The 27199-nt window shown below is 40.5% G+C and overlaps 4 protein-coding genes across 6 annotated transcripts in view; 2 read left to right on the top strand and 2 right to left on the bottom strand.

Moving 5' to 3' along the window:
• Positions 1-745: 745 nt before the first annotated feature.
• LOC112151306 (basic helix-loop-helix domain-containing protein USF3) lies at positions 746-10007 on the bottom strand. The gene is made up of 7 exons (XM_024280159.1): positions 9895-10007; positions 9370-9495; positions 9235-9266; positions 9062-9144; positions 8317-8413; positions 3207-8023; positions 746-2950 (listed from the first exon to the last, which is right to left on the bottom strand). The coding sequence occupies exons 2-7, from the start codon at positions 9411-9413 to the stop codon at positions 1136-1138; spliced, it is 6888 nt and encodes a 2295-aa protein (XP_024135927.1). The 5' UTR covers positions 9414-9495; positions 9895-10007; the 3' UTR covers positions 746-1135.
• A 218-nt stretch (positions 10008-10225) lies between these two features.
• naa50 (N-alpha-acetyltransferase 50, NatE catalytic subunit) lies at positions 10226-15129 on the bottom strand. Of its 2 annotated transcripts, none has more exons than XM_024279945.2 (5): positions 14929-15129; positions 13193-13326; positions 11878-11997; positions 11728-11794; positions 10226-11579 (listed from the first exon to the last, which is right to left on the bottom strand). In XM_024279945.2, exons 1-5 carry the CDS (start codon positions 14934-14936, stop codon positions 11402-11404), a joined length of 507 nt encoding a protein of 168 aa, XP_024135713.1. In that variant the 5' UTR covers positions 14937-15129; the 3' UTR covers positions 10226-11401. The 2 variants fall into 2 exon arrangements, with proteins under 2 accessions (XP_024135713.1, XP_024135712.1); XM_024279944.2 differs by having other exon boundaries at positions 13193-13329; positions 14929-15128.
• Positions 15130-16393: 1264 nt separating this feature from the next.
• Positions 16394-23846, top strand: atp6v1ab (ATPase H+ transporting V1 subunit Ab). The gene is made up of 15 exons (XM_024279943.2): positions 16394-16565; positions 18386-18488; positions 19019-19147; positions 19293-19507; positions 19582-19719; positions 19792-19943; positions 20024-20186; positions 20256-20364; positions 20443-20565; positions 20847-20961; positions 21048-21111; positions 21181-21384; positions 21467-21561; positions 21697-21868; positions 23208-23846. Exons 2-15 carry the CDS (start codon positions 18407-18409, stop codon positions 23298-23300), a joined length of 1854 nt encoding a protein of 617 aa, XP_024135711.1. The 5' UTR covers positions 16394-16565; positions 18386-18406; the 3' UTR covers positions 23301-23846.
• A 347-nt stretch (positions 23847-24193) lies between these two features.
• gramd1c (GRAM domain containing 1c) overlaps positions 24194-27199 on the top strand; it is a 10921-nt gene continuing 7915 nt past the window's right edge. The window contains exons 1-6 of one of the 2 annotated variants that reach the window (XM_024279613.2): positions 24194-24375; positions 25257-25362; positions 25771-25894; positions 26120-26220; positions 26446-26541; positions 26621-26701. In XM_024279613.2, coding sequence (XP_024135381.1) covers positions 25270-25362; positions 25771-25894; positions 26120-26220; positions 26446-26541; positions 26621-26701 — 495 coding nt within the window. In that variant the 5' untranslated portion in view covers positions 24194-24375; positions 25257-25269. Of the gene's footprint in view, positions 24376-25243; positions 25363-25770; positions 25895-26119; positions 26221-26445; positions 26542-26620; positions 26702-27199 lie in introns of those variants that run through there. The other variant, XM_036217336.1, reaches the window with a different exon arrangement.

Below are 27199 nucleotides of genomic sequence, written 5' to 3'. Positions count from 1 at the left end.
GAAAAGGTGATTTCGTGTAGCTGAATTGTTTGTATTTTTTTTATCCTGTAAGAAAATCAAAGTTAGATTTGCCGTAAGACTGCATGATTTTTTAGATCAAAATATATATTTCTGTGAGAAAAAAAGGAAAATATGACTTTTTATTAGCAAATATGGTGTAAAGTCTAATAAAAGCTGTAGACTGTTAAATTAATTTAAAATTAACTAATGTGTTTTAATGCCAGCACAGTGATTTCTTTCTCAATGTTAGATGAGTACATTTTATTTTTTACTGTATAACTATTCTAATATGTAGGCTGCGTATATGCAAATGCAAACTTTAAATTTGGAAATGTTCTTTTTTGTTAGAATTTAGTTGCAAAGTCAATAATTAGTTTTCTTTTTGCATAACCCAATTTAAGGGAACTTTTCTGGATGCAACAATCTCTGAACTACCTTAAAAATATTTTTCTGCTTTTTTTGTATTAAGATATTACATTGAAATGTTTTTTTTTTATTTGGCACTGCAAAAATCTTGAGGTAACTTTTATAAACTTGATGTTTTTTTTAAGACAATCAGTCAACACTTGTTTTATTAATCATGTGATCTTCCAGAATACAATTTTTTCCTCCCAGTTTATTTTGTGTCGCTGTGATAAAATACAAACCCTGCTTGAATCCTTGCAAAAACATGTCATTACTGTTTTATAATAATTAACTTTTCCTGTTGTTGAAGCAAAAACAATCCACCAGTTGCAAGAAAATACAAAGGTCTCCTTATAAACTTTATTAATCAAATTTGTATTTACAAATAGATACACAATCTAACACATTTCATATGAAACATTGGTATTTACAAAATAGCTCTTAGGGGGGAAATGATTCTGTACAGTACGACCTGATAAGTTAGTAAATTTACATTAGTAACTGTGCAGCAGGCTTTCAAATGACCCTAGATACCAAAAAGTACTAAACCTTCATTTTCATCACTTGTTGGTTTAACCAACAATTCAACATATATTTTTTTGTCTCCTTAGAAATAAACTACGTTTCATAGTCACATTAAACTGAATATTTTTAATAATAAAAAACTGTATTAAGTGCACCTGCTTTTTCAATGTTACTAGAATTACCCAATTTCTGACGGAAGCAGGTCTCACACAGCCGAGCTGCCGTCATGGCCCAGAATGTGACTGATATTATGAGCTGGCCGGTTGGGCTGCTTGCTGGAATCAGCAGAGGAGGTGTTGGGCAGAGACAGCAGAGGAGACATCGGCATGGCTGAGCCATCGGTGGACATGCCAGAGGCGATTTCAGGAAACAGAGAGGTGAGACTGAAGTTGGAGATGTGAGGAGTGATGGAGGAAGAATTGGCAATGGGCATGGGGGGGATGTCTGGAAGCAAAGGGAAGCTGGCCTGAGCAAACCCCACTGGGCGGGGTGGGGAGAGGATGGAGCTGAAGCGGTTGTTGAGTGGAGGAGCGCTGCCCTTGTCAGCACTTGGACTTGTAAACATTTGGTTAGGAAAGTACTGCAGAGTGACGTCGCTGGAGAGGCTGGGGTGAGCGGCTGGAGAATAGGAGGGGTAGAAGGAAGGTAGAGTGTTTTGGGGCTCCACGGGGAGAAGGGACGGTGTCCGGGAGGTGTTTGGCTGGCTGACAGGAGGGATGAAGGTGGAGTTTGCATTGATGGGGGGTGGAGGATTCATGCCTCCTTCAGAGATGAATGGGAAACCAAAATTTTGTGCTAAATGTTGATCAGCGACTAGATTGTTGTCGCTGGGAACCTGTGCTCCGTCTGGCATAAAACGTACAATAGTGCTGCGTCGTGCCTCTCCACCAGATTGAGAACGACTCAGCAGCACCCCACCCCCAGAAGGCAGAGGGAGGTGGCTCTCTGGCTCAAAGGGGTTAGTGGATCTGAGGGGACCCGATCGGAGCCGCTCACCGGGTCTGGGTTTGGTAGACTGAGTGTCCCTGGCGATATGACGAGAGTGATGGCTGACGGCGGTGAGCGGTCTGGAAGAAGCCGAGGATCGGCCGGGTTCAGAGCTGCTGTGCGGGGCTGAAGGGTGGGGGACACCTGCTCGCACACCTGGTCCAGCATGCAGATTACCACTGACCTGAGGAATGTGGCCTTTGTGACCCTCTGCAAGCCGCATAGCTGGAGCCTTCTGAGAGTGGGGAACGCTGGGGCTGGAGGCCTTGGCCTGAATGTCTCTTGAAGAGCTCCCCGACACACAGCTGTACTCCATGCTAACTGGGGGACAGCACTGCACTGTTCGTTGGTGGTTGGTCTGCTCAGGAAGGTGGGGGGACAAGAGGCTCTGCATAAAGCTCTGATGACAGCTCTCTTGCTCACGTGGCGCCGTCGCTCCAACTTGTATCCCTTGCGTCCCGAGATGAGGCCCGGTGTACCCCCCACGATTTCTACTATCTGCAGAAGGGCCGACACTCATCCTGAAGCCCCCTTGCTGTTGCCCCTGAGGGCCTCTTTGGGAGGGGGGAACGGACTTGGATACCATTTCATTTCCACGAGACACCTGGGCCTCAAAACCCCCGAGCTGATGCGTTCCTCCTCCACCCCCCATGACCTTAAAGGGCGGACACTCAGAAACGCGCTGAACATCCGTGGGCCCTTGATGGTCAGACGGAAGGCGGTTCTGAGGGTTATGAGGGATGCTGCTCTTCCCTCTGGGTGTGTCCAAGTAACCGCGGAGGTCTGGCTGCTCCTGAGCGCTGCTGCGACCAGGTTGAAGATGGAGAGCCATTCGCTGCTGCTCGCCGCTTGTGGATGATTTACCGATGAGAGCCTCAGCAGAGTAGTTGGACACACGGTGGCGTTCCTGGCGAGATGAAGCACAGCCCAGATCAGATGAACGGGACACGGGATTGCTGGGAGAAGAAATGAGCTGCTGCTCCAGGCTCCTGGAACTCATCATCCTCTGCAAAGCATTATGGTCCTGGCCGGGCTGAGAAAGCAAAAAAAATTAAATTATAAACAGAACATCCAAGATAGATGCACACGTTTGAAAAAAACAAAACAGCCAGTAAAATGTAATAATATGCGAGTCACACAAGATTTCTGATAAGTTTCAAAAGCAAATCCTATAATCGAGGTCATTTTAGATGCCAAACTTCATTTTTATTCATTTGTAATATATAAATATTTATAGGGCAATTCAAAGGATGAATGTCATTTAAAAATGTACTTTAAGAACAGCCAACCTTCAGGTGGTCCTGCTGAGCCAGGTGGCTGCTATGGTGGCCCCTGGATCCTGCTGCTTGGACTTCACAGCTCTTCTCCTGGTGTCTGAAGTGTTGCTGCTGCTGCTGCTGGATCTGCTGCTGCAGGTGCTGTGAGTGTCTGGAGTGAGAGCTCTGCTGCTGCTGCTGCAGTTGTTGGTGCTGCTGATGCTGCGCTTGAGGAGGTTGTTGGTGCGCCTGCGGCTGGTGCTGCTGGTGTTGGGGAGGCTGTTGGTGTTGGGTGGGTTGTTGGTGCTGTTGTGACTGTTGGTGTGACTGCTGTTGCAGTTGCTGTGGCTGCTGCTGCGTGTGCTGTTGATGCTGAATCTGTTGTTGATGCGAGTGCTGAGGGACTCCAGACTTTTCCAGGTGATGCTGCTTCTGCTGCTGCAGACCAGCCGGTGAGCCGGTTTGATTACCCCGGACGATTCCCCGCTTCTTCTGGACATGCTGCTGCTGCTCTTGTTGCTGGAGCGCCCTCTGGTGTAGTGAGAGGCGCTGTGCAGGGTCTGGCTGTGTCAGCTGGTGCTGCAAATGATACAGATGGTGTCTTTGCTGTTCATGCTGCTGTTTCATGTATAAACTTCCTCCCAGGTGTTGACTCGGCTGGTTTCCGGTATGCTGTGGGTGACTCTGAGGCACGTGGAGAACTGACTGGTTCTGCTCAGCAGATGCTTGGGGGGGACAGTGGCCGTCCGTAGGACGAACTGACGGACTTGTGAATGGATTTGAGGAGAAATGAGGGCCTCCACTTTCCGAAATAATCCTCGGCGTGACAGCAGCTGAAGTGGATGGCAGCTGGACCATCATCTGACTGTGGTCTGGTGCTTTCCCATCAATGTGATTTACGGTATTACCAGGTGGAGGGCAAGGCTTTGGCCTTTTCCCAGTGTTTAACATGACCTCTTCTTGGGCCGGCCGCTTTGATATAATCTTTACTTGTCGATCGACCATGCCCACTCCAGGTTGTGCTCTCATTAAAGTATTTTTCTTGTACTCAATGTCTTGGGCAGCTCCTGAACATGGTGATATGGCGTTGTTTATGGGTTGGGATATGTGAGCAGAGGTTGCCATTGGAGAAGAGACAGAGCCCTGATGGCCAAGAATACTAGGGGAACCAGGATAACCCTGATGGCTGGATCTGATCAGATTGTTAATACTAAGACTGGCTCCTGTTTCACTCTGGGATGAACTATGGGTCTGGCTTTGAGAGAGAGATTGCGACTGAGAGTATGTCACATTCTGTGGATGTCTACCACCATTTGGCACGCCGACAGCCCCCTCTACGATCTGTCCTCTGACAGACATGTCAGAAACAGGTTTAACTGTTACTGGATCCATGGATTTAATTGCTTTAGTCTGCTGCTCAATTGCACCCTGTTCTTTACTAGTAGATGTTGATGGAGTTTTAGTTGGATCCCATGAGACTGTGGTGGGGGTAGTGGAAGAGGTGTTGTCCCCAGAGCATCCACTAGTCCTCTTCCCAGAGTTGTCCTGTTCTAATATGGCCAAAGCCAGCATCTCAGCCTGCTCAGAAGTGAATGTAAATGGACCAAAGGAGCTTGTTGAACCACCAAGACTGTGGCCCTGGGGGAGCATTGATGCCACAGAGAATACTCTGCCACCGGCTGAACCCGTGGACAAGGGAGAATCTGTCTGTCTATTTGATGCCATGGGATGTTCAATAGCCTGTTCATCCAAGTTAGTGTACAGCTGTTCCGACAGGGGAAAGTCTTTCTTAGCAACGGCAGATGTCACTGGAACCAAAACGTCTTTCTCTACAGTAGAGGAATGTCTTCCTTCGAGAGCTTCTCTTTCACTTCTATTGGCCAGCGGTGGCTTCACTTCAGCAGGTCGGCATGAAGATGGGGTGGGCAGAGTCTCCTCAACTTGTTGTAATGGAACTCTTGGGGCGGTGGTCCTTTTCCTAAACTCTGAATTTGATGTTGAGGTTGTGACAGAGCTTTGGGCAGCAGAACACAATGAGGCAGATGATGACAATGCTGTGGACACAGAGGGCAAAGTGGTGGGCTGAGATCTAGGTTTAGCACATGTGACTGGTTCAGGGACTTTAGATGCTTGAGATGGACATGAATACGCTGTTCGTGTAGTTGGATTTGGAGAAATAGAAGCTGTAAGACCACTCGTAGACACAGGAGTCAAACTTGTGACAGAATCTGCGGCAGACGTGTACCCAACTGCACTGGCAGCAGCAGAAGTATCTACTAAACTGCTTTGCTTAGAAACAGACGGGGTGGTAGCTGACTGATGCTGTAATGTGCAAACTGCTGCACTGGCAGTGACCTGTTTACTGTCTACAACAGACGGTTTGGTTGCAGTCAAGTTAACGGTAGAACTTGCAAGTGTTACACTCTGAACAGCCAAAGTCTCGCTTCCTGAAGTTCTGACTAATGTTGTACTAACAGTTGTAGCAGTAGTTCTGCTGGTACTGGTGTCTGTTTGAGTAAATGTTGAGTCACTCTGAGATAAAGTGACAGAACTTTTATCATGTGGAGATGGGCTCAATGTTTTTTGCAGTTCATTTTCTGATGAACTGCACACCATTGTGTTTTGAGCACTAGATGTTGCTTCCCTGCTACTACCAGTTGTGGAAACTGTTGTAGATGATGGTAAATTGTCAATTACTTTGATAGCAGTGGACTGTATGACTTCAGGTTTTGCAACCTGAGCCGTTTGGGTCTCTCCTATGACACATGGCTGTACCTGATTAAGCTCTTTTCTTCTAATAGGTTTAGTCCTTTTAGCTGTTGCTCTCTTTGTACTTAAAGCCGTATGAAGTCTCTTTCCAGGACGCTTCGGGGAATTATCCACAATCCCTGGTGTGACTGTCTTCACACAAGGAACTTGTAGCTTTTGGGGAGGCTGTTGAAGTGCAGATCCAGAACTTGGTGCTGCAGCAAGAGGCTTTGGTTGTTGCTTCTGCTGCACTACTTCTAACGGAGTAGATGGAAGTTGACAACTGCTTTGGCTAGAAATGCTAAGAGGAAGACCCTGAGAGATGCTCTGGTTGAGACTGCTTAGGGCACCTAAACTTTTAAGAGCCACATTAGTAGTTGGTTCCTCAGTGGTGGTTGGCTGGACTAGTTGGAGGGTACCTTGCCCACTCTGGGAGCTAACTTTGTCAGAAGACTTCATAGGCTGCAGGGCAAATACCTGACCATTCACAGTGAAAGTCTGTGGGGTTGTAGAAACAGGCAGAGAAGAGGAAGGCTGGGTGACTTGAGGCTGGGCGGGACGAGGCAGAATGTGCACAAGCTGCTTGCCTCCGACGCTTGGTAAGGTATTGGTAGACACAGAAGTGCAGACTGTGGATGTTTGAGTGGACACAGCAGGTACAGCAGCCGGTGCAATGCCAATTTGAGGATTCTGGGTTCCAGATGGAGCCTGATTAGGTGCTTGGATAATAACAATGTGCTGACATGGCGTCTGATTGTTCAAGTCGTCTCTCAGGACTGGCTGGGCAGGACATGCACCTGCCTGCTGCAGGATTACAACACTTGCGTTGTTTGCATTTTGAGAAGCTGTTACTCGAGATGCTGGTGATCCTGAAGGGTTGACCTGCAGCACCTGCATGGTTTGGAGAAGAGGGAGAACTGTGGCTTGTGGCTGTTGCACCAAGGTTGGTTGAGGGAGAGGCTGTGGTTGCGGTATAAGAGTTGCTGGAGGATGGGGGACGACTGAAGCTGGTTGAAGAACAGTAGGCTGGACCTGTGACACAACAGCTGGATGAGCGATCACTGCTGGCTGTGGTACTATGGCTGACTGGGGAAGAAGGGCACATTGAGGTTGGGGAGCTAGAACAGACTGAGACTGCACCTGGTTTAGAACTGCTGCTTGTGATTGTGTTGTTTTTGGGAAAGACTGTGCTTGAGGGTGAGCTGTAATGGGTACATGTCGCTGCATTTGAATCTGAACGGGATGAACGGATGGATTGCCACTTGCTGGACATGCAGTCACCTGCTGGACAGCCTTGGTGTTAGCACTGACCTCTGGAAATGTTAGACTCTGACAGACTGGTTGCACTGTGTTCCCCGCCATCTGCAATGTCGTCCATGTAGTCTGGGTGCTGCCTGCAGCGCCTGTCCTAAGAAGAGCCTGGCTGCTTGGAACAGCAGAGTAGCTTACAGTCCTGATGCAAGCGTCCTGTGCTGCTGAAGAGCAAACCTCTGAAGTAACTGTCTGCAAGGGTGTAAGCAGTGCAGGGCTTTCAATGGAAAGCTGAGAGGCAGACGTAGCTGCTATAGAGAGAGTCTGAAGGGCAGCGGGCTGTGTTTGCTGCGGCAGAGCCGTGGTGGCAGCGGGGATCTGGAGAGTGATGTAAGACACAGAAGGTGGTAGAGTTGGACCTCCAGTTGCTGCTTCTACCACACATTGCTCTATCACTCTCAAACCCGGTGTAGACTGAGTGGGTGTGGCAGCTGATCCAGGCAGAAGTGCAGGAGTGGAAGAAGATGCATCAACTTGCAGCAGAGTTCCATTAACCCTCAATCTGGCCTCGACCGCTGGCTGTACAATTAATGTTTCAGACGGTTGCTTTCTAAGACCAGCCTGTTTTCCTGATGGGCACATCGCGTTGCCATTGGAATAGACAACAATCCCCTTATGAAGCTTGTGAGTGGGGGTCACTTTTGTCAGTTTGACACAGCGCTGCTTGCCTTTCCAGTGAATAGTAGGGTCCTCTAAAAAATTTATATCATGAGCTTTGAGGAGGTCGATGTAGTGAGCGCTCTTCTTCCTCAGTTCTTCCAACTGACGCCTTAGTCGACGAATCTCTTCCGCTGCACAAACAGGCATCATCAATCAATACAAAATGTAACATCCTGGCTACAACTGAAGTTATAGAAATGTATCTTATTTTTAAAATTGTATATTATCTTTAAAAAAAGTGTTATGAAAATACCTCCCTAACATTTCTAGTCACAAAAAAAAATAATAGTGGCTGATGTTATAATAATTACGCAGCCTCTTTATAAAACTGACCATATTAAATCCTTTAGAAGAAAAGTATAACTATTAAATTATATATATAAAAAAACAAGTATAAACCATGTGGTCTATATTAAAACTATACCTTGGGCTTTATCTCCACCTTCCAGTAGCATAGCATCATTCTGCTTCTTCAGTTCGGTGATGTAGCGAAATGCTTGATCCAATATCATGTTCTTACTCTGTAGATGAAAGAAAAAGTTATTTATGAAAACAAGTTTTCTATAATAAATTAAGAATTTGGTTGTTAAAGTACCATTTGGATAATCGTTTGATCTATTTTAAAAGTGTTCCCAATTTTTTTTAAATTATGATTATGCCGTTTTTAGCCAAAAATTAAAAAAAAAACTTGTGTAATTTTCCAGGACATAGTTTCTGTAGTAGTTTATTAGAAATTTGCCTCCAAGTTCTGGGCGGGACAGTTGGCATGGAGTAAGCTTGCCCCTTTCCCCATCATCCATCTGCGTATATGTTCTCCTGCTAGCTTACAGCCCCTCAGAACCCCAACCTAACATTACTAGAGCATCAAAAATAGAAAGCACTTTCAACGTTATCCAACTGTACAGTTTTGAGCCAGATGCCAGCTCAGACGAGGAAACGAAAATGTATGTAGATCTATTTGTCTACAAGGGGATGCATCTCATGTAGCGGAGTGGGGAGCTTGTGGCTTGCCGTAGGAGGTTCTACATCACACTTATGAGCTTTTATTTTGTAACAGAATACTTGTATCTGCTCCTGATTCAAAACCATTTGAATTTTAAGCTTCATTTATTTATACATTTACTCAATTGTAGTCTGACACAAAATAATCAAAGTTGCCCATTTCTTACCTGTTTAAGTGACTGGCAACAAGGCAAGAGGTTTCCAATACGATTAATACCTGCATTAATTTTCTCCTTTCTGTGCCGCTCATCTGCAAACACAAATACAAATAGACATATTTTTATTTGTATTCAATCGACTTTCTATAATAATGTAAGCTGAAGAAGGGAGTGTTTTTTACCTGCATTGTGAGATTCTTTGTTTTTCTTTCTTCTACAAACAAACAACATTTTCATTTTGAAAATACATATTTTCAAGCCTCATATCCAATGCTAATAATACCTTAGTAAAAGACACATAAGGAGACGTTTCTTACTTTGGTTTATGACCAGGTGTTTGAGTTTCGGTCATCTCTGGCATCCTGTCCTATACAGTTGCCCTCATGAAGAGCGACCATGCAACACATTCAACAGCTGGACCTTGAACCCCTCCTGCACCCGTCCTGCAAACAAAAAGTCCCCACATATCCCTAAAATAAACGAGTGGGATTATAAACAGACTAGTATGCTAAACAGCTACAGCACATTAACCTAGCAAAAGCTACTATGAGCTAATTAACCTAAATTAAAGTTTATAATTGTCCAGACGAGAGGAATTGCACTCATACTAATTGGTTTTACTTTTGCATTATAGTGTCGATAGTAAACATTAATTACACATCGCCTAAAGGGGGAGAAACTATCAATCTAAGCACCTACATAGGAAGCTAGCTTTCTGTTAGCGAGTTAGCCAAAAGCTAGTTTAGCACAGCATCAACTACTTGATTATTATTCACATAAACCGGGGAAAGATTGCGTACGCTTTCATAAAACATTGTAAATATAAAGCATTTTTGTCTAACCTTTTGCTTCTGCATTATAATGAATGCTGGGTCCAAAAAGTACTTAGACATTGGTAGCTAACTATTAGCTAGCAGAGCCCTCAACTCATCTCTCAAAACAATCTAAATCCGTGCTAAAAGGGGTGGGCTTTGAGCAGATATTAGCCAATAGGATTCTTGAATTTCAGGTCGCAGCCAATCAGAAGACAGCAACTGGTTGGAACACAGTCTATGGGTGTTTACGACAAATGCACCTTCAAGCTATGAGATTATAAACGTAATTTTAAATTTTTAACAAGAAGTGGCAAATAATTTCGTATGTACATAAAATAAACCGAGACAAAACACAACATACTGCAAATAGTAATTTATTTAGACGTTAAAAAGTCTTACAATATAGAGCTCCAGAAAAAGATAAAATTTGTCAAAGAAAAGAAAACATGCTGTATACTACAGTGGAGAGGACGTCTCTCCTTGCATGCAGAGGGTCGGAGCTTCCTCTGGGTAACACCTGTGAGAAATGTCACCAAATTCCAATTGTTTCAGATGATCTTCAAAGAGGGGTTTTGTGAATATAACCAAAACATTAACCAAAAACTTTTTTTTTTTTGCAAAATGGCTACATGTACACCAAAGGTGGTTAAAATTTTCTTTCTAAACTCTTGGTTTAGGAGGTTTTCACAAGCACACTTGGTAAATAACCACTCCAAAAGCCTAAATCCAATCTGATTAGCCAATCGTTTCCTTTTGAGACATTACTCGCTAATCAAAATAATGCATTTAGAAATTGTCGATCCTAACTAAAATGTTGTTCCATCAGTGAGTTAATAGTGCACCCAGGAGAACCTCGAAACCCTTTTCCTTCCCAATGTGAAAAATAAAAACAACAGTTGACGGGCATTAAATTAACAGACCAAAAATGTAATCTGAAAAACTAGATGGTGACAACGTATCACCTCCAAAAAACCGTTCCATCTCATTTATGTCAATACTCCGGAGACATTTGTTGTCCTCCCCTGCAGACATATCAACAAACTTGCCAAACTCAAATCAGATAAACTTGTTTGATCCAGGGAAAAATTCGAGTTACCACTCCAAGCTGGTCAGCTATGACTAGGTCTTTCAGAGCAGGTCTTTTAAACATTTTCACCCCTTAAAATATACTTTCATTGTAGATATGTCCTTTTTAAGCTTCACCTGCATAAAAACTACTCAACACAAAACAGTATGGTTTTACACATCACATTCTTATCCTCCATTTCATCTACAACTGCCTGGTTTTGGCCTTTGCCGTTGGGGGTAATTTAGGATACCGAGCTTGTTGGAATTTATAATTCTCTATGAGAAAGGGGAGAGGTAAAATAAACAGAAGTTGCCTTTGAAACAGAATGCAGCAATTTTTTTATCGTCAAAATTTGTCTTTTTGTGTCCTTTGAAGAAACGTTTAAATGTGTTGACGGTGGGGCTTTTGTCACAGTTCTGTTTCTGTGCTGGAGGGCACATTTGGGTCTTTCACAATCTTGTGCCCCTACTCGGCCTTCTGAAGCTCTCCACTGGGTGGTGCACATGGGGAGCGCAGGCTCTTCTGCAACACATGGGCATCTGCTGGCTCTATCCTTTTGTAGTAATTCTTTTTTGTCTCGATGATCTCAAAGCCAAACTTCTGGTAAAAGTCAATGGCTGATTCATTGCTGATTTGCACGTGACTGTGGAAGAAGGAAGAAGAGAGAAAAAAATAGTTAATTCTCAGCAAATAAGAAAAAATCAAATGAATACTAGGACAAAACAATTTCATGAAAAACTAACATGCAAAAAATCATAAAAAAAATAAATTAACTAAATGCTTTTACTTACAGGTAAATGTTGTCAAAAGTGCCATCCTTCTCGCATATGTTTAGCACATGATTCAGCATCTTTGTACCTGCGTCAAAAAAGAGCAACATATTGTTAGCAAGACATCACTAAATTCCACTAGAATCTATTTTCTCGCATTTAAAAGTTTACCGATTCCAAGTCTACGGTAGGGGGCTAGACATCCAAGTGTCATGATGTACAGTCTTTTCTGGTTCTGAGAGTGATCCACTCTGCAGCACACAGCCCCAACTGCAATGTCGTTAAAGTATGCTGCAAGGAAAAAAAACAAAAAACAAAAAAAAACATCCTTAAGACAGCTCAAACAGAAAGGAACTGCTTTCCTTAACCCCTTTGCACCAGAGATGCATACCATAACTCTTCCATCCAATAAATGTAATTCCATGCAACACTTTATAGTAGTACTTTTACAATCAACTAAAACCAGCTGATTTTGTTGTGGAGAAAATGGACTTTGCACCAATATGCAAAACAAAGTGCTGCATATCGATGCAAAGCTGATATCAAAAACTGCTTTTCTCCACATCAGAATCATCTGATTTACATTGATTGCAAAAACGGTCAAAGAGAATGTGTTTTTTTTAGGTGTCGCCAGTAACATCTCTGGTGTTAAAAGGGTTAAATAATCCACACATTAAATTATCAACAGAACTTTTCGTTTCTCTATTTTTACCTGAAGGTATAAAGATGTCTTTTGAGAAGAAAAGCACTTTTGTTAGTTAATTAGTTAGTAATTTTAGGGGGATTGATCTCTTTACTAGGTTTGGAGAAAAAATGATGTCTGGTTGGTTGTTTTAAACAAATGTTTGCTAAACTGGATTGTTTTTTGCTTAGTTTTATCTTAACAGCTGTGGTAAATTTGGCTCTTACTCGTTTTTAACACCATATTTTCTTGTGGAGACCGACGCTGCCAAATTTCATAAACTGGCTGGAGAGTTTAGTCTGTCTCTCCTTCTCACTTTGGGCATTTCTGCTTTTTTATATATTTACTTTTTGTCTTTCCATCATCCTCTCTTCAATATTCTCATCTCTCATCGTTTCTGGGATGTTGGAACAAACTGTTGAGCTGTCTTAACTACACACAGATTCTTGAGAATATTCCCTTTAAGAAATCAATTAACTGCTTGCACTCTTAAACTCATAACATCTGTGCTTTCATTTCTAGGCATAAATGTTATGCAGGATGTTAAACACAGTGCTGCTTTTCAAAGGGTGTATGGCTCTGCAGCCATCTTTGAAATCAACCTGTATGCTGTTTTAGCTGATTGCTAATTAATAGTTTTTCTTTATCTTTTCTAATTATTTATTGTTGGATATTTCAGTTGTGCATTTTGAAAATCTTAGTGTCCCCTATTTTAGTTGCATCATGTTTCACATGATCTTAACCAATGACTTCATGTTGTTTTAAGATCTCAGTGCATGTTAAGTCACATAGGTCATCTCTTACCTAGCTTTGCAAGCTCTCCAACCTCCAGTACATCTTTGTAAAACTTGTCGTTGTAGCTGACAGGAAAGATGACTTGGTTCAGTCGTTTCAACTGCTTAATGTTGTGAGGCGTAACGTCTCCCAACTCGATCCGGCTACTGGAACAAGAGCAAAACGGTCAAATCACTGACAAACAGGCAAACCTACTAAATAACATACTAAATGAGACCAACTGAATAAGTTAGTTTACAAGTTACTCTATTTAGAAATTGAGGAACAAACAATATATATTATGATAAAATCAAATCAAAGTCAAATTATTTTTAATTATAAAATGCTATAATTTACTCACTTCCTTAAACTTAATTATTTTTAATAATTCCAATTTTTAACCTATGCAAAGTTAAAAAAAAAACAGCATAAAAATGATTTGAACTCTACCATTTGATCAAATGAATACTAAATATGTGCATTACTTTTTTAGCTTCGTAGTAAAAAAAAAAAAGCAAACCAGATACATTTTTTGCTACCAAAAAAATATGTAAATACTGGATTTGAAGTGAAGAAAAAAAATATTGATTGAGATTATCTTCTTTGACAGCCATATTTCTATAGATGTTTACATTTATTTGTGTAACAGCTAGACTCTAAAAAAGAAATCCCTCTACATTAATTATTTTCCCATTTGTCATACAATATTTTGGCATTAATAGACAATTTATTAATCATAATCCAAGTAGATTTTGTTTTATTTAAACAAAAGTAAACAAAAAAGCAAAAAAAAAAACAAGACAGTACTAGTCTATAATAGTAAAAAAAAATGAATCAAAAGAATTGTATTTCTCATAAAAGTCCAGTAATTATTCATTGCTGTGAAATCTAAAAAATATTTACAAAAGACAATGTTTTGAAATATTATTTTAAACCTAAAAAAATAAACTTAAGGTGTACTTTCAATACACGTCTTACCAAGATTAGTTAAAATCAGCTTCAAAATTACATTACAAGAACACAAAAGTAAACTTGACCTTTTTGTGTCGTTTCAAGAAGTATAAATAGGACGACCAAGTGTCCAGAAACAGCTGATGGGCACGTGGGTTGCATTTACAACTATGTACATTAACGTCTGTGAACTCTCATCTGATGTTACAAAAGCGTAATACTACTAACTGCATGAAAATTGAGAACTTATGAAGATGCACTATATTCAAAAACGCAGAGCATGCTGCTGCATTCAAGTTAAAACGTGAAGCATAACTGGCGGCGGTACTTTGACAGATCCAGTTTCAGACTAACTCTAAAGTTGCTGTTACGGTTGTACTAGCAACTTTTGACACAAAGCACAAACACGAGAAAATAATTAATGTAGCGTATTTAACCACTATCATGATAATCGAGGGTCTTAAATTGATGATATTCACAAGCATAACCAAATATCCTTGATATATATTCTTAGGTTAGCTAAACTGGGTTTACTGACTCAGCTCCCTACTAGCAGCTAGCTTGTTAGCTTAGCTAATAAGCCACCCAAAATGAGCCGAAAGCGGCGACGAACGAAAGTAACATTACTGACAAGGTTGTTCTGGAACAAAAAAAATCCTAAATATTTCTGTTTTTAGCTAAATAAGAAAACAAAAGTTGCTTGGCACAATAACTAGCCCCGTCGTCCCCTCCTCTTATCCCCAGTATAAAAAAAACAGTCAAGAAACTTTACTCGTGCTAAGCTACATTTTTGTGACCTAAAATATTACACTCACCCTTTCATTTTAAACAAATGTGTCCCCTATTTTCGAGTAAGTTCTATCGTTCAGTCAGTTATAAGCTATGAATTTTAAAAGAGTTGGGATTCGGGATGTCTCCCGTTTTACTCTCCACATGTAGCTAGTTGCGGCAATTAAAGTTAGCTTAACCGCCACACTTCTACCACGATTGTCAGCGTCAACTCTGACCCCCGCATGCGCACAACGACTATTTTGCGAACTAAAAATTTTACCTGAATCTTGACTTTCAGGATCATAGTTCCTTTTCCTCACCATAGATGCATTTCTGAGAATACGTAGATATCCCAATAAGCCTGAGCGATTATTTAGGTTAATTATTCAATAAGACCATACTTAAACCTGACTTAAACCGACAAAACTAAGCACAATTAACGTTATTTTGGCAAGGGTTACACAAGTCGAACCCGTAAGACAAAACTCAGGACTATAATTGATAATTGTTAATATTTACTGACATTTGTTTGATGAATTACATCAATGAACATTTAAATATTAGTATTTAATCATATTTCCAACCCTCCAATAAAAATGCAATAATATAAAGCTAATATTTTTAAAATTCTACAAGGATGTGAGGTTTATTCTCACTCTTTGCTATTTTTTTTATTTTATTTTATTGTCAGATTGTTCTTTAATTCTACTTCAGTTTTTTTTCTTTTTTATCTACTTCTGCCATTAATAATTGAGTCTGCTCTCACCACTTGTTTATTACTAAGTTTATAAGTCCATTTTGGCACCCCATTTGGTTTTTTGTCATTAAGTGTCTGCCATTAAATTCAAGTACATTTAGTTAAATAGTATCATTTTAAACAAAACTGCTGAGTAAATATGAAAACTTTTATTTTTTAGGTCAGTTGCAGCCCCCTTTCTGTCTTTGATTTCTTTCTATATAAAAAAAAAATGACAATTTTTATCCTATCTGTACATTCTGTCCTATTGTTTGTTTGTTTATCGTTTAAGCTCGGTGTCCTATTGTTTGTTTCTTTTCCTAGCATTGATTTACTGTAGATTGTCATTGTTGATGCTTATATCAAAGTTCATATGTTGCAATAAAAAACACTCCGGTTCAAACGTTTTTTGCACAAACATTCATTTAAATTGGATTTAAAAAAAACAGTTCATAGTTCTACCTATGTGTTTACTTTAAAACGTTGTATCTTACTATTTATTAGAACTTGAATTTGTTATTGTACTTTTCTATTAATTTTATTCTATATTTTAAGAGTGAGTGTTAAATTCAAGTTTTAATTTAATTGCAGAAACATTTTCTTTTCTTTTTTCAAAATAAAAAAAAATCACAATATTTTGTAAAAAGTACCATACTTACAAACTGCGGGGGAAAACAGACTCATGGATATACAACGTCAAGTGGGTTCAAATGTCATGTTATCTGGAGAAAAAAAACAGCTCTGGTGTGATACGTCCCTACCTCTGACCAAGCAACGATCTTTTTTGGGTAGACCCAAAATGGCGGCGGTTGCAAGGGCCCCGCAGTAAAACTGAAGCGGCGCGAGTGAATGAAGTCAGCTGACCTCAGCCTCCTGTCACGCACCGCAGAATCTTGCGTTTCTCGTTCGAGGAAAGACAGGGAACGGACACATCACGACCAGACGGTAGGGATATTTCTCATCCCGCCATATTTTGTTGTTTTTAACAGAGATTTGCTCTCGATCTAGAAATGAAACCGTGTAGCTTTCTTGTTGCGGCAAAAATGATTGCAGTTTCTGAACCAGGCCGAATGAACAGTCGTTTTCACGAAACTGAATTCCCTTCCCAGCTAGCTGACATTTTCTAAGCTGAATAGGATCAAGAAATTCTGACATACGCGCGATTTAGCAATAATAATTCAGTTTTAAGCTAGCTAGTTTTTCAATGTCGAAGAAATCTCTTAGCTCTAACACCAGTGTATAGGTACAAATCCGTAGCTATCTTAATGCCGACCAATCACTCGTCTGTCGTTATATCTTCTTTAATGACATTAAAGGGTTTGCTTTTAAAAACAACATTACCGATCTGCAGTCTTATCTGGGTTCATGGGGTCTGCAGTTAACATCACCCCGTCATGGGGGTTTGCGTGGTCGTCTCACGACCATGCAACATTTCGGAGCCTGTTTTTGTCCTCAGAACATCTGTTACCTCTCAAACCAGATTAAGAACCTCCAGTTATATTGAAAGTGCTCTGGCGGATACACAAACTCGTTCCCCTTTTTTATTTTGATTTTTCGAACAGAGTGAGAGGCAGTTCATCAGAGATCTTTACAGCAAACTGTTTGCTGTGGAAATAATCTTTAGTGGCTCATAGTCTGGTTCTGTGGTCAGGTGGGATGTTTATTCCACCTTTTCCACATACACACTCATTTTTTTGTACTTCCCAGTTTTGCACCATGCTGCTTTTCCACTTCCTTAAAGATAGAGTTATGCCATTCAGTCATGTGCTAGGATCATATGACCAACTGTCCACTACGTTATTATCATACTTTTTCATAAAATGTTCAATTATTATACTTTAATATTATTTTAAAAGCCTTTTTTGGAACATAGATATGCGAAAATGCCTTTTTAAAATATATGATTTGATGCAAAAGTTGGTTTCATCACTCAGATGCCTATGAAAAATCTTTATTTTCTAACAATTCACCATAAAAGTGCATTAAAAAAAGAAAAATAAACCCAAAGTGAATTATATTTTTATTTTATTTTTAACAACTTAAAAACCCCCCAGAAAATAAATGCTTCCTGCAGTCCCCCCCTCAGCCACTAGATGGAGCCATATTTGTTTAAGCGCAGTGCAAACAGGAAGATTTCTCCATCTCCAGGAAGGGCAAAAAAGGACATGCAGAGAATAAAAATGAAGGTTGCAAAAATACATTGTGTTGCAATATTTTCTTTATCTTCTGCATCCTGTGTGCCTTCATCTCTATGGGGGATAGCCCACAATAAATGACAGCAGGAGCTTTTTTAACCCCTATGTGTGCACAGCTTCTGCACACCATCATCTAGCTAGCGCATATACAGAGATATTTTTGGTTCCTAGCAGAGGTGGGAACGGTTTAATGGAAAAGCAACTTGCAGCTATAGATGAATATTTTGAATAGGCGCCTCCTGTTATGCTAATTCAGTGGAGCTGGATGTGTGCTAATCTGAAGGATGAAATGACAGATGGCCTACCCTTGAAAAATGAGGAGTAAAGAAAACTGTTTTTTTATTTTAAAGAAAAAAACAATAATTCAGGGTCATGAGTTTTAAACAAATGTTTTCTTTTATTTAAATTTATCTAAGGTATGCTTTAAAAGCCACGCAATGCAGGTATTTACTATTAGATTTAGCAAATTTTAAATGCAGAATTATGATTTAGCTGGAGCATCAATCACAGGTCTTTGTATGTTTTACTAATTTCCTCACACTTTTATTTTCTTTCCTTCTCTTCTTCCAGTTGGACTGCTAAGCCGCAAAGATGGACATGTCCAAGCTGCCGAAAATCAGGGATGAGGACAGAGAGAGCCAGTTTGGATACGTTCATGGCGTTTCTGGACCAGGTCACAAAAACACATTCATGAATCCATTTATTTGGGATTTATTATGTTTCTCAAAGGAAAAAAATACTAAAAGTGTTACATTTCATGTAAATAAAAGCTGTTAATTTATTCAGAAATGTTTTTTTTTTCAAGGCTAAGTTAAAACTGTTATATTTAGCTTTTATTTGTGTTGAATTTTCTACAGTAAAGTCTAAATTTATTTCTTCATTGTTTTAAGAAAGATTGAAGAATCTGATTGCAATGAAAACCCAGTAAGTTAAATGTCAGTAGCAGAGCTCACATGAATGTCACAGTACTCCATACAACAAAGTTTGCCTGTTATGTACAGTTATTTCACTTTCTATTATCTGTAAAAACATATATTTTTACTCCCCAAACAGGAAAAAAAACAGTTCTATTAACTTAAATTAGCTGCTTTACAATTAAAGTGTTTCCAGTGCTCTATTAATTATGTTAATGTTGTAATGAGCTGCAAATATTTTCATGTAAAAGTGTAGTTTGGTGCATTGATTCGCCGTTTGTGTTTCCAGTGGTGACAGCCACAGCCATGGCCGGAGCGGCCATGTACGAGCTAGTGCGTGTCGGCCACAGTGAGCTGGTGGGAGAGATCATCAGACTGGAGGGCGACATGGCCACCATTCAGGTCTACGAGGAGACGTGTATCCTTACTTTGGAAAAGACTGCTTACATGATCCCCGCTGAAGGACAGTTTTAATGCTTAGACATAGAAAATCCCTTATTTTTGCTGCAGACGCTCATACACTACGAACAGTTGTGAATCCGTTTTCCTGATTGCTGCTTCAGCTGGTGTATCGGTGGGAGACCCCGTGCTCCGAACCGGAAAACCTCTCTCTGTAGAGCTGGGTCCGGGAATCATGGGGTCCATTTTTGACGGTATCCAGCGACCCCTGAAGGACATCAACGACATCACACAGAGCATTTACATCCCCAGAGGAGTGAACATTGGAGCCCTCAACCGAGACTCCAAGTGGGAATTTTCTCCCAGCAAGAGCCTGCGAGTACGAGACGAGCGTTAATCCTCGTCGTTTTTTTGATTTAGTTTCATTTTTTTAATGATTGTTTTTCTCATTAGGTCGGCAGTCACATCACAGGAGGAGACATCTATGGGATGGTGTTTGAAAACTCGCTCATAAAGCACAAAATCATGCTCCCTCCGAAGAACCGAGGCACAGTGACCTACGTGGCTCCGCCTGGAAACTACGACGTCAACGTGAGTGTGACGGCCTCCAGCTGCGGCCGGACAGCTGTTGTTCTGTGCTGACGCGCTGCCCTTTCCTGTCAGGACGTGGTGATGGAGCTGGAGTTTGAGGGCGTGAAGGAGAAGTTCACCATGGTGCAGGTGTGGCCTGTCAGACAGGTGCGACCTGTCACGGAGAAGCTGCCTGCCAATCACCCGCTGCTGACTGGACAAAGAGTTCTGGATGCCCTTTTCCCGTGAGTTCCGCGTCCTCCCTTTCCCCTAAAAACTTTCCAAAAACAAAGCAGCCATATTTTTCCCTTTTGTCTGTGATCAGCTGCGTGCAAGGAGGAACCACCGCCATCCCTGGAGCTTTCGGCTGCGGGAAGACCGTCATTTCCCAGTCGCTGTCCAAGTACTCGAACAGTGACGTCATCATCTACGTGGGCTGCGGAGAGCGTGGAAATGAAATGTCTGAAGTACTGCGAGACTTCCCGGAGGTGAGTTTCCTTCCAGAAGTTTGCTGAACTTGAGTTTGCATCTACTGACGGCCGTTTTTCCCTCATCAGCTGACAATGGAAGTGGATGGAAAGATTGAGAGCATCATGAAGAGAACGGCGTTGGTGGCTAATACCTCCAACATGCCAGTCGCTGCCAGAGAGGCCTCCATCTATACAGGTGAGGTGCACTGAATCAACCTTTATAGATCATTTTGCTAATCTCAGTCTCATCATCAAATTGTCTTTTTTTTGGCAGGAATCACACTATCCGAGTATTTCAGAGACATGGGATACAACGTGAGCATGATGGCTGACTCCACTTCCCGTTGGGCCGAGGCTCTTAGGGAGATTTCCGGCCGTTTGGCTGAAATGCCGGCTGGTGAGTAAGCATTTGTAACAACTTCACTGCAAAAATTTGTGTTATATGGTATATAGATTATATCACAGTTTTAAATACATTAAAAATTTAGGGGGATTGTAAAACTACATTTTCTGCCAAAATTGTTGGCAAAAATAGTTCTTGAGTTGCGTCCTGAAGGAGCCACACTGATATTACTGAAATCTTCATCTTTTAATCTCATTTTTTAATTTTTTTTTTTTTAGATCAAAATAAAACAGAGTTCTGAAATCTTTCTAATCACATATTTATTCTGCACACAGACAGCGGTTATCCTGCCTACCTGGGTGCCCGACTTGCCTCATTTTACGAGCGTGCAGGAAGAGTGAAATGTCTGGGAAACCCTGAAAGGGAGGGAAGTGTCAGCATCGTAGGAGCGTAAGTTCCACTTCCTGCCACTAGAGGGAGACTTTACATCTCACTTCTTTTTCTTCTTCTTCACAATAAAACCATTTTATTTCCAGTGTTTCGCCTCCTGGCGGTGACTTCTCTGACCCAGTTACCTCAGCCACACTCGGGATTGTCCAGGTAAAGTTCCCGCTCAGATTTCCCCTTTAACTTTAGTTTAGTTTGTACCTAATATCGTCTTTCTCTCAGGTCTTCTGGGGTCTGGATAAAAAACTGGCTCAGAGGAAGCACTTCCCTTCTGTCAACTGGCTGATCAGCTACAGTAAATACACCCGGGCTCTGGACGAGTATTACGACAAGCACTTCCCTGAGTTTGTGCCCCTGCGTACCAAGTCGAAGGAGATCCTTCAGGAGGAAGAGGACCTGGCTGAGATCGTGCAGCTTGTGGGAAAGGCAAGTTGGACACAATCATCCTAATAAAAGATTTTTTTTTTAAATCACACATTTTCTAGACCTATAATTATCACCCTGACAGGCTTCATTAGCAGAAACGGATAAAATCACTCTGGAGGTGGCAAAGTTGATTAAAGACGACTTCCTGCAGCAGAACGGTTACACTCCGTATGACAGGTAGATTACAGCTGACTAATCATTTATTAGTCAGAATCTAGCTAATTGATAGTTGGAGAAAGTCCATATGTGTATATTTTAGAGGAATTCATCCAACAAAAATATTTTATGGTCTATTTTTTTCTTCTTTTTCAGGTTTTGCCCTTTCTACAAGACAGTGGGCATACTCTCCAACATGATAGCCTTTTATGACATGGCACGGCATGCAGTGGAGACCACAGCTCAGAGTGATAATAAGATCACCTGGGCCATGATCAGAGAGCACATGGGAGAAATCCTTTACAGGATCAGCTCAATGAAATTCAAGGTATGTTTGGAAACATTGACATTAAGGGGCGGACTGGAGCTTCCATTTGGGATTGTCTAGAAAGAACGTAGCTGAGAGGAAAATATTTATTTATCCTCAAATCTGGATTTAGAAAAAAAATGTTTACGAAGTTTTAGCTAGTTTTTCGGGCCAATTTCTTTAAAATCCCACTTCACTTTTATTTAATTATTTTTGCAAAACTGTTCTCAGGGGTCTTAAGTATTATTATGCAGTTTTTAGCTAAAATTTAAAAGTCCTGTGTCATTTTTAAAAGACATTTTCTGCAGAGCAGCAGGAGCTCATCAGAAATTTTCCTCTAAGTTGTGGGCAGGGTGTAAGCCTGCGCATGTATCCCATCATGCCTTTGTTTACACTGTCTTCTGCTAGCTTATAGCACCTCACAAGCCCATTAGCGTAGCAAAAAAAAAAAAAAAGAGAGCAATATCCAGCCGTATAGTTCTGAGCCAGATCGAAAGAGGAAAACAAAGACGTTAATGGATCTATCTGTCTGAAGTAGAGGATTTAGAGTGGCAGTTGCTGCACATGCCTGTAGTGTTGGGAGGATCGATCCAAAATATTGATAGTATCCATCTCAAATTGGTGTTGGTATCGGATTGATACGTAAATCCTCAGTATCATCCAGCCCTACAAGCCTGAGCTGTTTCAAACTGCGGCTTTCCATCCGATCTAACACAATTTGACCAAATAAATACTCAGAAATGCAGTTTTGATCTTAAATTCTTAAATATACGTCCATCTTGAGAAAATATCCTACAATAACATAATAAAAACACCAAAATCATTGGTTGAAAACCTTTCAAACAGTTTATTTTTTCTCAAATATTTAAACTAAGGTTATGTCCAAATCCCCACCCTAATCCCTAACTACTGAAAAAAAACTATATATTGCAGTGCCCTAGATTTTAAAAGCAATTTGGACACCAAACCCCCCTACTTTTCTTTAGTTTTGTTTTATATGCCAAATATGACGTCACAGATTTCAATACAAACATTTTATCACATCTATTTGTAATTCCATTGTGTTTTGATGATGTAAATGTGGATGGTTTATTGAAAAATTAAATTTAAACTTGTTTTTTTTTTTTCACAAAAATTGTTTGACCTCAATGAATTGTATAGTGAGCATTGATGCACACTACTTTATCGCAAAGACTTCTGGGAAATTTTTAGGGAAATCGATTTTGGAATTGTAGACGGCACTTAAAGATAGCAAACACACTATATCGTGAGTAGTGAAAGAATTTGGACATACCCTATATGTATATTAGTCTTTTCCGCTGTTTTTTTACTCACATAAACCATATTTCTGTGTTTTCAGGACCCGATGAAGGACGGCGAGGCCAAAATAAAGGCGGATTACGCCCAGCTGCTGGAGGACATGCAGAACGGCTTCCGTACCCTGGAGGAATAGACCTCCACTTCCTTTCACTTTCCATCTCTCGTCTCCCTCCAGTGCAGGATCACATTCCATGTATTCTCTATGTGCTCCCCTGAGTGATTGTGCGAGTGTGTAAAAAAATAATGTGGAGGGAAAAGAGAAAGATGTACTGTATTCATTTTTTTGCTGCCCTCTCAATCCTCTGCATGGTCACCAATCGTGTGTGTGCGTGTGTGAGACAGATGGATGTCATCGGCCCCTTCGTTCCTTCCTCTGTTTACATGATTCGTGTGTGCAGCCGTGTTGCTCTTCCTAAAGAGGATTGTTCAGTTGATGTATTGTAATTCACAACCCATCTGTACAGAAGAGTATTGATTATAAATTTACTAAGATCAGTCTATTTATTGCCAGCATTTTGATGTAGAGGCTTTCTGTTTGTTTTTATGGTTGTGTTTCATGCTGTGCGGTGTTGTGCAGTTCGCTGTGTGAATGTATAAGAGTCAAACTCTTGACGCTTTCGCTGTCCAACTGTTTCATCATGTTACTCCCAAAAAATAAAAAAACTGGAAGAAAAAAAAACACGTTTGTTTTCTTAACCTCATTGTGCTTCTTAATGCTGTTGAACTGGTCCTCCTGCACTGAAGCATCCGGTTCTTTTGGTTTTCATTCTGTCCCTTCAAAATAAAAGCCTGATTTTTGGTAATTACTTTCATAAAAAAAAATGTAAGTATGCATCTTTATATTTAACCTTTTAAAAACTCCTATTTTATTACCTTTTATACAAAAAAAACGTGATTTTCGCTTTTCTTGTGCGCTCAAATATAGAAATATAGTACAGAAAACTATTTTTCATCTCCACATCCTGTTCACGGCTGCCAGGTATGGATCATTTTCGATGAAAGCGTCATCAATGTAGTGACACCTCCCAACAGGTATGTTTCCCCTACCGGATGTCGAGCACCTGCGACAATAAAGGCGGCAGAAGAGTGCGCCAACTCCTCAGCTGAGCGTCAGGGCTGTCTCCTGGAACAAGAGCTTTGGGCCTTCAATCTGCTTTTATCTTTACTGTGGGACACACAAAAGACACCCTGGGTCCTCTCCGTGAAGGGTGAGTGCCTGATAACTTTACATCGGACAAGAGAGGATGGGGAGATTACGCGTCCGTGCGTAAAAGTTGCCTTTTTAGCGCGCAGCTGATCAGATTGGTGTTTGATTGATGGCTCTTATCATGAAACTCAATGTTTTAGCAAACTAAATTAATATTATTGTTTAAATAAAATGCATAAAAAACATTAGTGCTGGCGTGAGGTGGTTTGACCTGACATCCTAATTTAGCTCTCCAGTCAAACCAGTTCCTTTGCTGAAACCATTGTGATCTTTCATGCCTTAAGAAGTAGCACTGCAAGAGTTTAAAATCAAGCTCTTCAAGTTCCTAAACCGATTTCTAGTTTTATTTTATTTTTTCTCATTCAAAAAAATGTTTTGACAAAAAAAATCTCCACATGAAACTCTCGGTTTGATCTTCCATGTGGAAACACTAAGCGACATTCCTGCAGATTATTGTCATTCCTTCTCAAAGTAAAACACTTCATCCTTCATACTTTTAAAAGTAAAATGCTGCATAATTATTTTTATGTTTTTAAAAAGAAAAGTTGACTTGATTTAAGAAAAAAATATAGAGAGCAAGGACAAACATTTTATAAGAAGGTCTCTCACGTTTTCAGCCGAACATAACTATTTAGATTACGCTTTGATTGATGGTAAAATACAGCCATTTTTGGCCGGCAAACACAGGATCTAATTCCAACCATCCTGTAAACAGTGTAAGCTAAGATCTTGGCCATGCTGATGCAGGTCCACACTAGTCTGAGTTGAAGAAAAATGTGAGCCTCTCGACTTTGAAGGGGTGCCGAATTATATTGATTGAACTCTTTAAAATAATGTATTTGTAGCTTTTTAAAGAAAAATGATCATTTCTTTAACCTGCAGCACAGCAGAGCCGATGGACCAGGTGACCAACCGGTCAGGGATGGGAAGTGATGATGTTGCAGATGAAACGGAATCCCCGGACACCAAATGGAGCTCTGAGGAGGAGGTAATCTTCATCAGACTTCAAACTTGTCTCGACTCAATCTAGGCGGTTTCATGATTCCTAATCTTGTATATGTGATGTATTTTTTTGTGTGGTTTCTTTTGATCTGTGCAATGTAAATTATCATAAAGTAAATCATTTTAATGTCCTTTAGATAAGGCCAGAGAGTGATTCTCAATCTAAATATAGATAACCAAACTTAACGTTAAGTCATTTTACATTTGTTTGATCACAAAAATAGTAAATTTGATTATTTTATCTAAATCATTAGCATAAACTCAGTTTCATTGCTTTAAATGGGGGAACAACATCTGGTCAGAATGACTCTAACTGAATACAGCTTTGTTTTTGGTTCTGTTTTAAGACAAAAATTGAAAATCTAATATCAGGTTCTATGATGTCTTCTTGCAGATCCTTGACCCTCAGGGTCAGCTTACTGCAGTCCCGCAGCCTCCTATGTGGAGCTACAAACAGAGGTTGGATGAATTTAAGAAGCTGTTCAAAGAGCTGCCTGAAACAGAGATCCTTATAGTTGGTGAGTAGTGAAGATAGTCTCTCTAAATGAATAATTAAAAAGCGTGTTGCTTTGTTGATGTTCAGCCACAGAGTTCTGTGTAAATACTCTTAAAAACACACATTTTGGAACCTTAAAAAAAGTACTAAATTAGTAAGAATAAGTATTTAATTTCTATAATAAAAAACAATTTTCAGTAAGCGTACTGACATTTCTGACAGTTACCTGCTTTGTGTTTCTTCACAGACTATCCGTGCGCTCTCCAGAGGGACATCCTCCTGCAGGGACGCCTCTACCTTTCAGAGAACTGGATCTGTTTCTACAGCAATGTGTTTCGAGGCACAAAGGTGATGAGTGTGTGTGCACAGAGGAGGAGCAGCAGCACACTGTGGAATCCCACAGATACACAGCAAAAAACAATGTGGGACACAAATAGGGGCCAACATTGAAAGTTATTTTTTTCCCCTATTGGGTATTTTTGCTACAAATATTGATATTATCATCCCTTCTGTTTGATACGCTGCTTGCTTTTTTCTAAAATTCTTGTTACAAATATTTTTATTTGTGCTCAGATAATACTGACTCTTAAAGACATCATAACCATGAGCCGAGAGAAAACGGCTCGACTGATCCCTAATGCTATCCAGATCTGCACGAACACGGAGAAGGTATAACCTTAAGAATATATATATATATATATTTGCATTTAATCAACACAGAATCAACTTTTTTCTTTGCATCCATCAGTACTTCTTCACGTCTTTCTCGGCGAGGGAAAAAAGCTACCTGGGCGTCTTCCGGATGTGGCAAAACACTCTGATGGACAAGGTAAGGCGTTTACGACAGCATGTGGTGGCGAAAAAAATAAAAACCCAAGCATTTGTGTGGGGTAAAGATCAGACTGTGAGGGCTTGTTTACTTTTCTACAACATGTTTCAAAGAATTACTTTGTGTTCTGGAACTAAGTTAAAAATAAACCTGGAGGATCTTTGCTTTCACCTTTTACACAGTTAAAAAAGCAAAAGAAAAGTCCAGATACGCTGAATGTTTATAATAAAGTAACAATGTGTCTGCCGAGGTAACTTGTTGACTCGAGCTACAACTTAGAGAGACGAGCTTTGGTTTCTGTAAATGACGGTTAAGTTATAGAATAGCAGCACAAAATGATGAAGTGTTTCATGAAGAAAACAAAGTTAAAACAAATTAACTGCTGAAAAATTCAACATTAAACTTTTGGGCATTTTGGCAGTTGTGGAAATTGAAAACTTGATCCATAAGCAGTGCCGGACTTAGCAGTTTGGGGGCCCCAGGCGAACAATAACATGA

Source organism: Oryzias melastigma, linkage group LG20 (genome assembly GCF_002922805.2).
Source record: "Oryzias melastigma strain HK-1 linkage group LG20, ASM292280v2, whole genome shotgun sequence".
In the NCBI taxonomy this organism is placed as follows: domain Eukaryota; kingdom Metazoa; phylum Chordata; class Actinopteri; order Beloniformes; family Adrianichthyidae; genus Oryzias; species Oryzias melastigma.
This window is presented reverse-complemented; position numbering and strand designations above follow the sequence as displayed.

Bases quoted from the DNA above. Each gene is read 5' to 3' on its own strand.
- LOC112151306 (XM_024280159.1), bottom strand. From the start codon at position 9,413: ATGCCAGAGATGACCGAAACTCAAACACCTGGTCATAAACCAAA. The intron at 8,414-9,061 runs GTAAGAAATGGG...TTTCATCTACAG, and splicing joins GTTGCCAGTCACTTAAACAG to AGTAAGAACATGATATTGGA. The intron at 8,024-8,316 runs GTATAGTTTTAA...CTGTTTGTGCAG, and splicing joins AGGTGGAGATAAAGCCCAAG to CGGAAGAGATTCGTCGACTA.
- naa50 (XM_024279944.2), bottom strand. The intron at 11,998-13,192 runs GTAAGAGATGAC...TTTTCCTTGCAG, and splicing joins TGGAGAGCTTGCAAAGCTAG to CATACTTTAACGACATTGCA. The intron at 11,580-11,727 runs GTAAGTAAAAGC...CTTCTTCCACAG, and splicing joins ACTTTTGACAACATTTACCT to TCACGTGCAAATCAGCAATG.
- atp6v1ab (XM_024279943.2), top strand. From the start codon at position 18,407: ATGGACATGTCCAAGCTGCCGAAAATCAGGGATGAGGACAGAGAGAGC. The intron at 19,944-20,023 runs GTGAGTTCCGCG...GTCTGTGATCAG, and splicing joins GTTCTGGATGCCCTTTTCCC to CTGCGTGCAAGGAGGAACCA. The intron at 20,187-20,255 runs GTGAGTTTCCTT...TTCCCTCATCAG, and splicing joins TACTGCGAGACTTCCCGGAG to CTGACAATGGAAGTGGATGG.